At 43.2% G+C, this 16,148-nt stretch overlaps 3 protein-coding genes across 3 annotated transcripts in view; 1 reads left to right on the top strand and 2 right to left on the bottom strand.

Annotated features, from left to right (window-relative positions):
• The first annotated feature begins 1,926 nt into the window (after nucleotides 1-1,926).
• LOC118407764 (microsomal glutathione S-transferase 1-like) lies at nucleotides 1,927-3,986 on the top strand. Its single transcript, XM_035808285.1, has 3 exons — nucleotides 1,927-2,073; nucleotides 3,167-3,307; nucleotides 3,737-3,986. The coding sequence occupies exons 1-3, from the start codon at nucleotides 1,948-1,950 to the stop codon at nucleotides 3,932-3,934; spliced, it is 465 nt and encodes a 154-aa protein (XP_035664178.1). The 5' UTR covers nucleotides 1,927-1,947; the 3' UTR covers nucleotides 3,935-3,986.
• A 5,655-nt stretch (nucleotides 3,987-9,641) lies between these two features.
• On the bottom strand, nucleotides 9,642-11,386 carry LOC118407766 (polycystic kidney disease 2-like 2 protein). Its single transcript, XM_035808286.1, has 3 exons — nucleotides 11,150-11,386; nucleotides 10,620-10,767; nucleotides 9,642-10,206 (listed from the first exon to the last, which is right to left on the bottom strand). The coding sequence occupies exons 1-3, from the start codon at nucleotides 11,354-11,356 to the stop codon at nucleotides 10,040-10,042; spliced, it is 522 nt and encodes a 173-aa protein (XP_035664179.1). The 5' UTR covers nucleotides 11,357-11,386; the 3' UTR covers nucleotides 9,642-10,039.
• Nucleotides 11,387-11,764: 378 nt separating this feature from the next.
• LOC118407753 (polycystic kidney disease protein 1-like 1) overlaps nucleotides 11,765-16,148 on the bottom strand; it is a 6,019-nt gene continuing 1,635 nt past the window's right edge. Inside the window, exons 4-7 of the mRNA XM_035808270.1 lie at nucleotides 15,324-15,498; nucleotides 13,626-13,770; nucleotides 12,932-13,428; nucleotides 11,765-11,970 (exon numbers count right to left, since the gene is read on the bottom strand). Of these exons, the coding sequence (XP_035664163.1) occupies nucleotides 11,765-11,970; nucleotides 12,932-13,428; nucleotides 13,626-13,770; nucleotides 15,324-15,498 (1,023 nt within the window). The remainder of the gene's footprint in view (nucleotides 11,971-12,931; nucleotides 13,429-13,625; nucleotides 13,771-15,323; nucleotides 15,499-16,148) is intronic.

Here is a 16,148-nt window from a genome sequence, read left to right as displayed (position 1 = left end):
TACGCGGTCATTTTCTGCTGTTTTTGTGTTTCTATTCAACCGTTCAAATATTCCCACGACACCCCCCCCACACACACACACACAAACAAACAAACACATTTGGTGATCTTCAGGAGACTAACACAAACATTCCTGCTCTAGATCTAGATCTTCGAAAAGAGACGATACGTTACTAAAACTCGTTACATGTAAATCTAACCGTGTTGAGTATGAATTTATCTTGTACAAGAGTCTTTAGTACATATACGTATTTTTTTCAGTGCCCGGGCATAGGTACACCATTTTAACAGTTACCAATAGACTAATTAGTTGCAATATTTAATAATATAATAATTCTACCAAGGTATGTGATTCCGCCATTCTAAAAGATGCATCCAAACAGATCTCCAGTAAGCCAACAATCCCCGACCTAACGCCCCCCCCCCCCCCCCCAACTGTAATGCAATCTCGGATGAGTAAACTGTACATACCGAGGGGGTTATGTACTAATTCCTTTCAAAACACTATAATGGCGGACTTGTGTAACAAGGTACATTAATGTTACAACAGACAAAATAAACGTTTATACTCGTTTTAAAACTCTAATGTACATGCTATAAAAAGAGGGAGACATAGATGTACATACGGCGCTCATTCATTCGTTTTGTTTGTAGTCCTCGAAAATGCTAGTATACAGAAGATCAACGCTATGTAATGGTAACCCCAAGAAAATATGTGAAATTTAGTCCATTTTTTTGTTATTCTACCATTCTAAACACATCGTTTCAAATCAGTGATATTGTACAAAGCTTGGTAAAATATGCACGAAAGAAATGAGAGATTACAGCATTTACATATTCTAGTAGAAATTGCAAGATTTAACTTAATTGGAGACTACACATCGTTAAGTTCTCACCTGAATGTGTGGTTATCTTGCCTTCTTCCTCGGAACCCAGAGGTCAAAAGAGACGGCGTTTTCTGTGATCATTGAGAGTTATTCTATCTGTGTATGTGGGTGGAAGATTCCCAGGAGCTACCAATTGGTTACAGGGGTGATGGTGTTTTCTGCGTTTTCTGGAGTATTTTATACGTTTCTGATCAAGTGGTGTAGTCTGTTTAAGCAGGATCATAGACTTTTAACATTGCATCAAGTTAGCAACAAATGAGCGCATTCACCGTTCTGAGTAAAGGACAGGAATTTATTGGTAACATGTCAGGGATGAGGGCCCCTTAGAAATAAACATATCTCGTCCAGACATTGTTATGAAAATCGAGACGATGGTCTAGATGAGAACTGTTGACAAGTAAGCGGCCTCAACCTTTGACATATTACACACAATTCCTGTCGCTGCACATGCGTAGTCGTTTTTTCTGCTTCTATCAAACTAGTATGTTCTTGTCAGTACATGTGATTGTCAGTACTTAGATATTTTGATATAAGTGCAAATTCTATCATCAGTGTGGAAGAATACATATGATTCCTTACCAGAGAATTAAGCTACACTCTATTATGCCTTCTTCCAAGGAACAAAGAGGTCAAAACACCGTGTGATGCTGTTCATAATGTGTTATTCTAGCTAGCTGTATCTGTGGGAGGATACCTTTCAGGAGTTGCTCACTTGCTTAAAGGGGTGGTCGTACTTGCTTTTAAGTTTCATTTTTTAACCTTCTTCCCAGGGCCGTATATACATTATTCCCTGTCAAAACGTAGCAACCTGCAAAAATTTACTAATCAAAGCACACTAGACTTACTATAATCAAAGTACACTAGATTTCACCTTCCTTCATGATTCCGGTGTACCCCCGTGTATTTCGGTATTTAGACAGACCCTGTTGTATCACGTGTCGCTTTTAAACTCCAGCCTGTTTATCCGCCGACCAGCTTGTTTTCCGTAACTATATAGGTACTTGTACCTCTGTTCCCACGCAAGGCAATCATTGTCTGGCACAGGAAGTCAGGATTTCATCATGGCGTCCACAGTCCTGTCGTTTGAAAACCCAGTGTTCGCGGCTTACGCTACCCACGCCTGCCTGGTCATACTCAAGATGTTTGTCGTTGCTCGTTACACCTCCTTCATACGTTGCAGAGTTGGGGTATGGTACCTTTAGCTATTTTCAATCTTAGATTTCTTCAGTCCATGTTATAGATGTTTCGAGATTGTGTAATTTGATCTTATTTATTCGGCTGTGTAAAATCAAATACTGCAGGATATAGGAGAATTCTTTTTACACAACCAGCAGGTACTTACATAGCTTACGTTTCGATGTCTCTCATACACCTTCGTCAGAGCTTCTAAATGGAGTTCTGCATCTCACCACTATATGTGAGAGAACATAGACTATCATAATTCCACCAGGTGTCATTATACCGCCACCTAAAAAAAACGTTAGTGTAGAGGTCTTCCCAAGATTGTCCTGAACACCGAATGTTAAATATCTTAAATGTAATACAGTTCAGACATACAGGTGTTGAAAACAATCTTGAGAAGGCCTCGATAACAACGTTTTTTTGCATGAGCTGGCGGTATAACGACCCCTGGTGTGTATTATTATGAGAATGTATGTTACGTATCTACTGGTTGAATGTGTAACAAAAAGTGTACCAGAATTCTCACATATCCTATATTCTACCAACCTGATGAAACTATTCTCGGCCGTCAAATACTGCAACTAGCCCTATTACCTGCACAATATTAACAGTTACAATGCGTTTACAGATACATGGAGTTTGATCTACCAAGTAGTTTTTGTTTTTATAAACTAGGTTATGCAAACAACACAAAACAGGGAATTACATTACATACGAAGACGGTCTGTGTTTACTTACTAGGCTAACAAGCGTACTATCTGATCAAAAAAGCAATGCTATAAGGGCATTATATATGTAAAAGATATTTGCAATGAGTTATGCAAATGCACTCCTATATATAGCTATTTGGCATAATTGGTATTTCATTTGTACAGCATTGTCTTGGTTACCTACATACTAAATATCATAAAAATTCTTTGTTCATTTCTTACGTTATCCTCTTCAGAAATTTTTGACAAAAATGCCCCTGCTATCTCAAAACTAGCCGCTAGGGTCCTTAAGCTTGTTCAGAACACGAGATAGCAAAACCTGAAGATTATATACTGCTCATTATTTGACTACTATTTTTATATTCTCGTACACTATGCGACCCCGTAGGTTTTCACAAATCCAGAGGACTCCAAAACGTTCAACAAATTCTTTGATACCAATGCCAAGTTCAGACTTGACAACCCTGACGTAGAGCGCGTGCGCAGGCTTCACCTCAACGACCTGGAGAATATTCCTGCCTTCTTGGCCGTGAGTGTTGAACGCTTTTTTTAAAGTGCCAGAAAGGAATTTCGTGAAATGAATGAATATTTTTGTGCACAAAACTTGGAGTAGTTAGACCATAGATAAACACTCCTTGGATAACGTCCTTGGTTAGATGACGTTCGGCCGCAGAGCCAAAACGTGTCCTAGCTTCTTGTGGGTTGTGGATATATGGATTACAAATTACACATTCCCTAAAAAGGTTGATATGTTTTCGGTGTCGCATGTCTGTCTGTCTGTGTGTTTGTAGACATCATAAGTCGAGAAGATATGGGTGGATCCTAACTATAAATAGTAGCCTGAAAGTCGATTTCATAATGGGCCTCATGGCGGAAATACAGGCATGCATGCCATCTATGATAGGACTCTAAAACATGTTACATGTGACATGTGTAACTGATGTTGTCCCTTCCCCAGGTTGGCCTGCTGTACGTGCTGACCGGCCCGTCCCCCAGGGTGGCCCTGTGGCACTTCCGTGTCTTCACGGCGGCCAGGTGTCTCCACACCGTGTCTTACCTGGCAGGTGCCCAGCCCTGGCGTACCTTATTTTTCAATGCAGGAATGATCTCCACCCTAAGTATGGTTGTTCAAGTCCTGATGGCTGGATCTCTGTAAGGCCTAGGGAAAAACGTTATGTTCCCTGTTAGGCCTACGTCACATTTCCTACCCAGAGCCAGGGAAACGAAAAATTAAAGTTTAGTCCAATTAAATGCACAAAGTATGCTGTTGGATTATTTTTTAGAACGTCTTACTATTATTGTTGTGTAAAGTTACTATCGTACTTTTCGTTCTCCGAAACTTAACCGGACCGACCCTAACAAAAACCTGTCGAGCAGAGACATTTTTTGGTCAGGCGCTGCCAAGAGAAAACATTTTCAACCTGACTTAAATTAAAAACATCCTTCATGTATTTTACGTTCTACTAGTGGTTTAGAGCTTTGAATAGTTTATTTCATAATGTGGGACACAACAAGTAAACTTTATCTTAATAGTTTTTTGGCTGATTTTGAAAATAAAAAAGCAAGAATTTTTTTTTTTGCCGGTAATGGTAAACATAAAAAGAGAGTAACAAAAGAGGAAAATGTCTTATATATGCCTTGAACATGCAGATAATCATCTGCTGACAGAAACATACCTTTCCAGCCAGTCAGAATAGCTCCCGGTGATATTTACCTCCATGAAAAATGGAGGTATAGTTTTTGATGTGTCGACGTCTGTGTGTGTGTGTGTGTGTGTCTGTCTGTCGGTCGGTCGGTCTTTGTATGTGTTTATTTGTGGGTTTTTTTTCGCATATTTTGTGATCAGCATAACTTTAGAACGGAACATAGCCTACCTGCCTAAGTGCCTAGGCCAGGGACTGGCCCCTTGCTCCTCTCCGTTATGAGTCTCCAAGTTGCACGGTCCTTTGCACTTGTCTCCGCGAACTTGATACTCTGTCCGATATCCTCATTCGGAATACAGTCACAGAGTGTAACACTGAGAATCGCCCTTAGGCATCTCATTTCGCAAGCTAACAGGAGAATCTCATCAGACATTTTTAGAGTCCAAGTTTCACATGCATAAGTAGCAAAAGGGAGTAAAAGTGCCCCAGAAAAGACGCATTTTAAGACATCTACTTAAACCTTACAGTTCCAAACTGTTTTTCTTAGCCTACCAAATGCGGATGCAGCCAGAGAGATCCTTCTCTTTATAACGGATGTCAGGGAACCGACTCAGTCCAAGACTCCAACGCGTAACTGGAGGGGAACTCCTTTTAATCTGCTTCCTAAACCTACGTACAACAATGACTAGAACTATGAGTGCATCTGAGATCACAACTGTCTTCCAGGGAGTCTCCGTCTCAACTAGCCCCTGACCTACTTACGACTCTATCTTTAGAAACCTATGGGCCGCTTCAAGTCCTTTCAGGTGACCCCGTCACATATCCTCCCTTTTTCCCTTGATTGAAACTATTTCAATCACAAGTCTCGATCCGACTTTCTAAAGGACTAACAATAGAGCTTTACCTTTCCTACGGTGACAAGCTTGACAAACAAAAAAATAATAATAACAAAAAGAATAGTTATGAACATAACTAGAACTAATCAAATACATTGCTAAACTACGTTACTTTCTCCTGCGCATCGCCATGCTAATCATCAGTTCATTGGTCCGAAACTACCCTTGCTATCGTCGTCAGTTTATCAGTCCGAATCCACTCCACGGGATAGAGCATCCGCGTTGGCATTGGCAGTTCCCGGACGGTGGGTCACCACAAATCTGTAGGGCTGCAGACACAGGCTCCATCGCGTCAGGCGCTGGTTCTTATCTTTCATCTCGTCTAGCCACTTCAGGGGGTGGTGATCGGTCATCACCTCAAACTCTCGGCCCAATAAGTAGTAGCGTAGGTTCTCCACTGCGTATTTGATCGCCAAGCATTCCTTCTCTGGTACAGAATAGTTCTGTTCTCGGGGAAGGAGCTTTCTACTGGTGTACACTACAGGATGCTCTCCTCCGTCCCCGTCCTTCTGGCTCAGCACTGCTCCAATGCCCCGTTCCGAGGCGTCGGTTTGCAGCACAAAGGGGCGCTCAAAGTCCGGACTCTTCAGCACTGGGTACTGGCACAACTTCTCCTTCAACGTTATGAAGGCCGCCTCACATTTGTCGGTCCATCCGACCACCTGCGGCTTCCGGTTACCAGTCAGGTCGGTGAGAGGCGCCGCGATTTGTGCATACTGGGGGATGAATCGCCGATAATACCCTGTCAGGCCCAGAAAGGCCCGGACGTCCTTTTTCGTTGTCGGCTTTGGAAACTCTCGCACTGCCCGCACTTTGTCCTCATCCGGGCGGACCTCGCCCCCTCCCGCGACATGCCCTAGAAGGGATACAAACTCCATCGCGAAGTGACACTTGCTCGGCTTAACCGTCAGGCTCGCGTTCCGGAGACGCGTGAAGATCTCTCGGAGGTGCAGGAGGTGCTCTCCCCACTCTTCGCTGAAGATGTCCAGGTCGTCAATATAACTGTCAGCAAACTCTTCCGTCCCTCTCAGCAGGGTGTCCATGAGCCGTTGGAACGTGGCAGATGCGCCGTGAAGCCCGAACGGCATGGTGTGAAATTGGAACAGTCCGAAGGCCGTGACGAATGCAGTCTTAGGTTTGGACTCAGGGGTCAAAGGCACTTGCCAATATCCTCTAGACAGGTCCATCGTGGTGATGTACTTAGCCTTCCCCAGCTTGTCCAGCATCTCATCAATGCGCGGTATCGGATAGGCGTCGAACCTCGAGACCGCGTTTACTTTCCGGAAATCCACGCAGAAGCGAATGCTGCCATCCTTCTTCGGGACCATTACCACCGGAGACGCCCACTCACTGTTTGACGGCTCGATCACGCCCATCTCCTCCATCTTCTGTAGTTCCTCGCGCATCTTCCCGCGATGGGCTTGGGCGACCCGATATGCCCGCTGTCGTATCGGTTTGGCATCTCCCGTGTCGATGTGGTGTTCTGCTAGGGTCGTACGTCCCGGGGTATCCCGAAAGACGTCTGCAAACTCTTGTAGCAGCTCATCCAGCTGTCGACGCTGCTCGTCACTCAAGTTGCTACCGACAAACGCGTCTCCCCAACTTGCAGGGTCAGGTCCGCTTCCACCAAGGAGGTGTGATACCTCCTGACCATCCTCCCATTCCTCTTCATCGTCTGGATCGAAGCTGGCCAAGCAAGACGAGGCCGGTTGGTGCCACTTCTTCAGCAGGTTGACATGTAGAACCACGAGCTTCTTCCGTTTCTCGGGGGTCTTCAACTCGTAATCGACGGGACCCACGCGACGGACCACTGTATAAGGCCCCTGCCATTCGGCCTCCAGCTTCACCTTGCTCGACGGTAGGAGTACTAAGACCTCGTCCCCAGGGTTAAACTCGCGAGTGCGCGACCTCTTGTCATACCAGAGCTTCTGGGTCGCCTGTGCTGCTCCCAGGCTCTCCCTCACCATCTCTGTCATTGCCGCCATCCTCTCTCTCATCTTCATCACATGCGAGATGACACTTTCGCTACTCTTCTCCTTCCCTTCCCAACTCTCCCGGAGGACATCAAGTGGGCCTCTGACATGACGTCCGTATAACAATTCGAACGGCGAGAATCCCGTTGATTCCTGGGGCACCTCCCGGTAGGCGAATAGGAGATACGGCAGCAGCTTGTCCCACTCCTTCAGATCTTCCCTCGTGAACTTCTTCAACATACTTTTGAGAGTGCCATTGAAACGCTCCACCAGCCCATCCGTTTGGGGGTGGTACGGGCTGGTCCTGATCCCATGGATCTTCAGCGAGCTGTACAGTTCTTTCAACAGTTTTGACATGAAATTCGTTCCCTGGTCTGTAAGGATCTCTTCAGGAATGCCCACACGTGCGAACAGCTTCACCAATTCTTCGCTAACCCGCTTTGCGTCCACGCTTCGCATAGGCACCGCCTCGGGGTATCTGGTGGCATAGTCGCATATGACGAGCACATACGTATTCCCCGACTTAGACCGCTCCAATGGCCCTACGATGTCCATGGCAATCCTCTGGAAGGGTACCTCTATCACTGGAAGGGGTATGAGGGGCGCTCTGTTCGCGGTGCTCCCCCTGGCGGTCTTTTGGCACTCCTCGCATGCACGACAGTGAGCTCTGACATCGCTGTGTATCCCAGGCCAAAAGAAGTTCATCAGGATTCGGTCGGCTGTCTTCTTTCTTGCAAGATGTCCCGCCATGGGTGCATTGTGAGCCAACTGTAGCACGAACTCTCGGCACTGTTGCGGGAGAACCAGCTGTCTTACCTCCCTGTCAATTCCCCGCCTCGGCGTCCACATACGGTACAGCACCCCGTCCTGCTCTTCGTACCGTACGGCACTGTCCCTCAGGTCATCCCCTCCCGTGGCTCCAGCCCCTGACCTACTTACGACTCTATCTTTAGAAACCTATGGGCCGCTTCAAGTCCTTTCAGGTGACCCCGTCACAACGGAACATAGGAACGATGGATATTTAGCATGTATCTCTAGCAGATATGTACATAATAAAGTGCAAATCATGCAAATTTGCATTGTGCATACATGTCCAGGGGACTCCATTTGAATATCTTATAATTTAGACAATTCTGATGAGTTAGAGCTGGGGTGCCTGTGCTCAATGAATCTAACTTCCAGTGATCGTTCTGTTTCTGCTATGTACTCGTACTAGCACGTCTCAGAGCACGGTCACCTTATGTTCTGTCCCGCACACCGAATGTGGTAAATCACCCCACACGTCTGTTCTTTACCGGTCTTGTCTATCTAGATTTGCAGAATACAAATCCTAGATCTGAGGACACCAGTGGCTCAGCCTGGTAGGCACGAAGTCTACGCTCTCGGAGTTATGCCTGAAAAGCCCACGGTAATGAAATACAACTAAGTGAGGAGGACTCTAAGCGATTAATTAGATTAAAATTAGATCTAACGAGTTTGATAAACAAATCTGCCTTACTCCCAACTCTGTTAAAACTAGCATAATTCTATGCCATACTTTATACGGAAAGGACAAACCACTGTCTCAAGTAGAAAACATAACCTGTAACTTCTTAAGTAAAAAATATTTCTTGTAATTATCATGTATTTGCACCCGTACTCCCAGACAATGTTATAATATAACAGTTACTTTACTTTCAAAATGGCACGCGGCCTTTAGTGACTTCGTATTTTATACCTCACTATTATATAAAACTGACATGCAGAGAAAATCATTTATATAATTTTACTAGTAACAATATCGTTGATTATTTATTGGCTAATCGTCTATGTACATTCTTGCTTCACACATTCAACTCAAATATGCGTATTTTGTGCTTTCAAAAATCATGCATGATTCACAAATCAAAACAACATTATGCATGATTTTGAAATATTAGGCCATGTTGATTTGAACAAATGGATCACATCGTGTCCATCCATTTTCGTCATTGTACAAAGAAAAAAAATTAGTTTTTCACCCAAACTGTACATCGTACAAAGCAGCTGCAAAACTAACCAGTCCATGCCATGAGCATACATTTTTATTGAAAAGCGTATAATTAAAGTCAAAGAAGAAGACGTGAAAGACCAAAACTGCGAAATTTATTGTTCGGTATTATTTTATTGTCCACCCTTCCTGACCAGTTCTTTTTTTATAATGAAGGAAACTTTTTTAGCCAAATTTAATTTAATTTAATTTAATTTAATTTAAGTTAATTTAATTTAATTTAATTTAATTTAATTTAATTTAATTTAATTTAATTTAATTTAATTTAATTTAATTTAATTTAATTTAATTTAATTTAATTCTCTTTTATTCCTAACAAAGCCAATGGATTCCATCTCAGTACAGATCCAATAGTAAGCCTCGAAATACCACCTGCATATGCAGGTTTGAGCCAGTTAAATTGCAGCTGTGCAGGTATTTTGGTGTCTACTTGCACCTAACCTGCACTAGTCCATGTACTGGGTTTTGTACATAAATTTCATATAATGTAGGTGTATATGGATTGTTATTAGCTACATTGACTGATACCACCTTTAAAGTACACAAGAAAAAAAGCAAAGGTTCCTGTATTTTAGTATGATCTGGACTTGGTATGCTGAATTCAGATTCTTACAGGCAATTTTCAATGTTACGTGCACCAGTGCAGGTATTCAGGAAAAAAGTATTTCGAGCCCTGAATAGTAATACACAATAGTGAAAAGTTCGTTCTCGAATCTTGTCCTAGATTTTCAACCCACTACCAGATGCGGTTTTCTTGACCTGCAGTTCCGGAAAGCCTCGGCACTCGAACTTGTACATTAGGTCAGTGACCCTGTCCACCTCCTGCAGTACCGCTTCCGTCCGCTGGAGGGTCTCGTCCATGTAGTGGTCCGGAAGTGGTGCATCATCTTTAGGGGGAAAAAAATATGAATTTATTTCATGAATTACGGATTTGCTCATTTCCGATTCATAACTGAGATAAAGGGCTTGCTTAAGGCAGAGACTAGAAAAAAATTGTATGTTATTATTTTTTTTATCAAAAAGACGTTCCGAAAATAAAATATTTAAGAAGCCGTCTAGTTCAGTAAGTCAGCCCAACTGATGTACCGTCACGAGAGGTGGGTAAAAACTTAACCACGTTTGAGATTGAGTTCTCGCCGCAAGAGCGCCACCTACATCGGCTACATGTAGCGACGAGAAGCAGAACTCTAGTGAGAGTCTCTAAGGAAGATGTCTCACAGGCATCGAAACGTCAGCAGGTAAGCGTCATTCTGTTTGTGTAAAAGAAATCTACAATATCCAAAAATAAGTTCGATTTTACCGTGGAACGTTTGGCTCTCGTGGCGCATGCCCAGAAGACTCCTAAAGGAGTTCCAGAAGTAATCTCCCATCGCGGTGTCCACCTCAATGTCGTCTGACGTCTGACAGTAGCTCAGCCAGTTACAGAGCATCCCGACTCCCAGATTCACCTATAGGTAGCAGAAAGGCTTTGGTTGAGGTCTTAAAATTCTGATAAAATTTACTGATTTTGTCATTGAATTTGTACAGCACTTACCTATCGTGGTTGAAATTACAATTTAATGATTTTACACGTTACAATGAAGACCAACACGAAAACTTTAAATCATAAATTGAACGCGCAAAAAATAGCCTACCTAATTATCGAGCTGCAAAATGTTTGCCTGGTATGTGTCTGGACCACCCCCAGGTGGTGTAGCCAAAAATGACCTAGGGATTCTGGGAATGTGTTTATGGACCTCTCTTATAGCAGCAATTTTAAGAATATTTAAAAATGTAATATTATACAAGCTCCACTCATGAGGCGTAGCCAAAAGAATGATTTAATCTCACCAGACAGCATATAAAGACCAAGACGAATGTAGCGTAGTACAGCGGCCCCAGGACACTATCCACTCTCGTGATGTCATCCTCGAACGCCCTTCCCAAGCTCAGCTCAAATAAGACGTACGACGTTTCCTTAAAGGTGGAGAAGCTCTTGATGTCTTTTCCAAATATCAAGATCCCTCCGATGGTGAAGGATAGTTGTAGGACGAGCATGTATGCCAGAAACCCAAAGGCTTCCCGGTACATCAACTGGTTCAAACGGGAAAAGGAAGAAATCGTCACATGTTGCACACATTGTCCGTGATCATGCCAAATCTTGGCGGTTCAAAAGCGCCTTCCAGCAGTCTAGAATATCATGACAGCAAACGTACCACCGACATCCGATACATGTAGAAAGAAGTCGTGACTTGCAATACCAGTATATGCAGGATGTACATGTAGTACACGTTCCCCAGTCTCGACGGTTCAAAAGCACCGACTGGCTATGTACAACAATACGACATTGGATGGACGATATTTTGGATATTTCGGAACGAATATATCATTGCAATACATATGAGAGCTGACACATTTCTAATTCGCCTTAACGTCATCAGACCGAATGAGCTTCGAAAGACAAGTTTAAGGACGTGGTTTGTTTGAGGATGTGAGGATGTGTCTACTTACACGAGGAAGAGTGAAGACGGTAGCGACGTTCTTAGAGAAGTTGAGAACCCGCAGGATGCTGAAGGTGCTGAAAAAGATGGAGAAGGACAAGATCGACTTGAAGGCAGCGTCCCATTGGCTGGCGGCACTGATGTCTACAAACTCATGTATGCCGTGTAGTCCTATGAAACAAAACACGAACCGTCATTTTGCTTCACTCAGATAACCGTCAGTAACATTAAAGAATGGACACGACTGCCCCTTGCCAGCACCCAAGCACTGGCTCACGACGGGGAGAGATGAAGGGAGGCAGTGTGCTCAGCTGCAAAGCGCCCACACGACCACCCCCGGTCAAGGGACCGGCAAGCGGTAAGCGGTAATACATACATGGCCCGATTTCCGCACGCGTCTTCGGAATCGACTCGGGTCTGCACAAGGAGAAGCCTAGGCCACCCAAGGAGCATTTTGAAGAAGGGATTCTCAAATTGAGCAGCCCAAAGCTCCACACACACAGCCACGATTCTCACTGGACAAAGTAAAAATCTAGGACACAGAACCAGATTTTTTTCGCTTGAGGGATCACATCAGAGCTTTACAACCATCCTAGATAGAGACGGTGGATGCCATAGACTTCCTGCAACCTGTGATCCACTGCACACTGAGTCACGTGTTCTATCTGCATAACGTGACGCCACGACAGCAGTGGATTGTTCATTCCTTGACAAAGACTGATGCTGTGCAGTCGAAAATTTGGGTGAGTCCATGCCAATTTTTGTGTTGGAAATTACAGTTCAACTATTTCAAGAATGACTTCTACCAACACAGGTGAACTTTCAAGTTAATACCCAAGAAAATGTTAAGAATATTGCGTAGCAGTACCCCTAATTGTACACTACCTATTATCGTCCACTTATGCAAAATTTATAATATTTCTGGTTGTCTGTGTGTTTGTAAACAGTATAACTCGATAATCTATTCGTGGCTATGCGTGCGCGGATGTCAGCCATACAGTCAAATCAACATGGCCTTACAGATATTACTCTTGTCTGTTATACTTGAATGTGCAATTTTCAACTTCATTCATTCATTCATTCTCTCAATTTTATCCATTATTCAATTATAAACTGTTTTCATGTAACGTACCTGTAGCCTGTTGTATGTGGGTCAATGCAGCAGATGCACAGACGTAACGTAGTCCGAATGTTACAACAACAGCCGAGGACAACCCTATTCCGCACAGGGTCAAGATGTTCCAAAAACGGCTAAAGTAGGCACGTCCCGCCTTTCGTATGCTCCAAATCTCGCGAAAAATGTTGTAGACGTAGAAGACCAGGAAGAAAATGTGGAAAAGCATCTGGACGAAGTCGTCTGTTGTTTCGTACTGGAACAGTCGGAAGGTATGGATGTTTGGCTGCAGTTCAACAGCGCCCCCTGGGATATACTGCAGGGTGATGACCACGGTGCTGAACAGCTTGACGTCAGGATGGTAGAAGTTGGCCCGGAGGATGAGAGTGTCTGAAACCATCAGGATCCAGTTGTTCTGCTGCAGGAGGTCTATCATTGTAGCAGCCTGGCCAGCATCCCGTGGTAGGTCTAAGATGGTGTAGCAATCTACCGTTTCATTCGTAATTGTCCTTTTTCTGAAACAAATTTAGAAATAAAACTAGAAAGGTAACATTTTCAAGCAAATGCATAACGTTCACCTTCACATGGATAAAACAAAGAAACGTCATTGCTGTTTATATTTGTATTTCTACAATGTTAATTACCGTCATAGATAAACTTCCGTCCCTAGGTAAGAATTCATCACTAGGACAAATTATATGTACTTACATACCTAACATCGTCCGTTGAACTTGTGTTCCGAATGTGTGAACATCTGACTCCACTCAGTCGTTCCATAGCGTCATCTCTTTGTCTGGCCGTCAGCTCAGGATGCAGCTTAGAGCCACTACGCTCCAGGTCTGAGTCTATAGGGTCATCTAAAAGGAGAATGAATATCCTAATGATAGAAGGTCAACGAGTATGTAACCTTAACTTAAAAGAACCAGACTTTTTCGCTAGAGGGATTAAAGAAGCCATCTTCATCAGGGCTTTACAACCATCTTGGATAGAGACGGTGGACGCCATAGACCTTCTGCAACCTATGATCCACTGCTCACTGAGTCACGTGTTCTATCTGCATAACGTGACGTTATTCCTTGACAAAGACTGATGCTGTGGAGTCGAAAATTTGGGTGAGTCCAATTTTTGTGTTGGAAATTACAGTTCAACTATTTCAAGAGTATGTGACCTAGTTACATTTGCTCGAAGATTATGATTTTGGAAGCGTTTGCATCAATGACTGTGGATAAACAGCATAACAGAAAAGGCTATTGGTTGATTGTCATGAAGTTTGGTACGTGACTAGATCAAAGGCGGAGGTCCATGTAATTTTCGTTGACTAATACTAAAGAACCCCCCCTCCCCCCTAATCCCCCAAAGCTCGGTTTATGTAGATTTTTATACATTAACCCTCAAACCACCGTAGCTTTTTTGTGACGTAGATTACCGTATGGGGTCAAAACTGACCCCAAAACGTTTTGTAAAAATACAGTTTTTTGTGTGACTCTTTTTGTGATTTGTATATAAGTTTAGTTTCATTAATCTATGTGAGACAGTCTGACATGATTAGGTTAGAATACTTCCATCTCATTATCATAATTTATGCAAAAGATCACGAGGACCACATTTTGCACCAATGCTATTCAGAAAGGGAAGGAGGTTTTTGATGCCAACTTCAATGCCGTATAGCGCCTGAATGGCTCATGCTAGGGTCACTAAACTTGGTAACTTTTTAGAAAATGTTGAAAGCAAACATTTTCAGTGAACAAAGTATTTTTATCATTTTTCATGTTGCCATGGCAACGAAATTCTGACAGACATATTTATTACTAATTATTATTATTATTAAGTTTTCTAATTTTGTATTAAACATTTAAGTTTTAAGGTTTTCTTAGCAGATATCAGTTGCTTATCACATCTTATGAAATTCAACGTAAATTTCATGACTCAATATTCATAATTTATGCTTATTTAATGACGTCATAAGGCAAAATCCAAGAAGGCGGCCGAGATAACCTAGATGACGTCATAATGTCGTCATATAACATGATAATGACACAAAAGTTGTAACAATAATTTTGGCTTACATGTACAGCATTCTCTGAAAATTTCGTGATCCTACGATAAGTAGTTCAGGTGTGGGTCGCAAAAGTTTGTTTAAAAAAATGCTGGGGTCAGTTTTGACCCCACTGGACCATGCATAAACTTTCTAAGATAACTTAACCAATAATGAGCCAATCTCGTTAAAAACGTATGAGAAGTTATAGGACATATATACAAACAAACTCATGGAACGAAATTTGTTTTCGACCAGAAATGCCATGATGGCACACATCGATATACGCCTGGGGTCAGTTTTGACCCCATACGGTGGTTTGAGGGTTAAACGAGTTTTATACATCAAGTCGATGTCGCGATGATGTTTTGTCACCTGGGTAGATGGTGGCTTTCTCCAGGCGAACCGGACCGATCCGGAACGCGTTTGTTCCAGTCGGAAACTGTTTGTCCAGCCAGCTGAGTTTCTTCCCGCTGTATCCACGCTCTGGGTGAAGGGACGGCATCAGTTCAGACGACAGCCACTCCCAAGCACCGTCCACTGTACTCACCTGTTAGTCAAAACGTATGAGATATATCTGCACACTTTGCAATTATGCCAAAGAAAGTACATTTATGAATGACATCAGCTGGTATATTGTTTTATTGTACTGATTTCTAAACATAATTTTGATTCATATATTTTTAAAAGAATATTGCGGCTGACAGAGTTTGCAGATGTTATTTACTTGATGGTTAAAACGTAACAAGGCCCGAAGGCTACTCCAGGGTTTAGCATCTCTTCTTCTTGATTGCACGTCCGAAACATCATGACTGAGACCATATAAATTCCTCACAAGGAGTAAAGACTAACCTAAGTCGGGTGTTACGAAAGCTGCTTGAGAAATTCCCTCTCCCGTTAGACCTGAATGATTCTTGATCCACTTAACAGGAAGGACCTATGCTTTTTTTTCGATACGTGCGGTGGGTTCCTTTACGTGCTCGGGGTGTGGCTGTCCCGAAACACAGGGCATCAAATAAACGTCCTATCCGAGGGACGGCCCTAACCAAAGCTAGGTACTCATTTTAACCTATGTGTGGTGTGTTGGAAATGTTGTCAAGAGGCTTTCACAAGATCACAAGATCGATGACACGGCATAATTTTAGCCTCCTTCACCGGCCTCTCTGGGGGCATTGGCCTAAGTTGCGGGGGGGGGGGGGG

Source organism: Branchiostoma floridae, unplaced genomic scaffold, assembly GCF_000003815.2.
Source record: "Branchiostoma floridae strain S238N-H82 unplaced genomic scaffold, Bfl_VNyyK Sc7u5tJ_1456, whole genome shotgun sequence".
Classification (NCBI taxonomy): Eukaryota; Metazoa; Chordata; class Leptocardii; order Amphioxiformes; family Branchiostomatidae; genus Branchiostoma; species Branchiostoma floridae.
The sequence above is the reverse complement of the archived record's forward strand: the minus strand, read 5'-3'. Positions and strand labels throughout refer to the sequence as shown.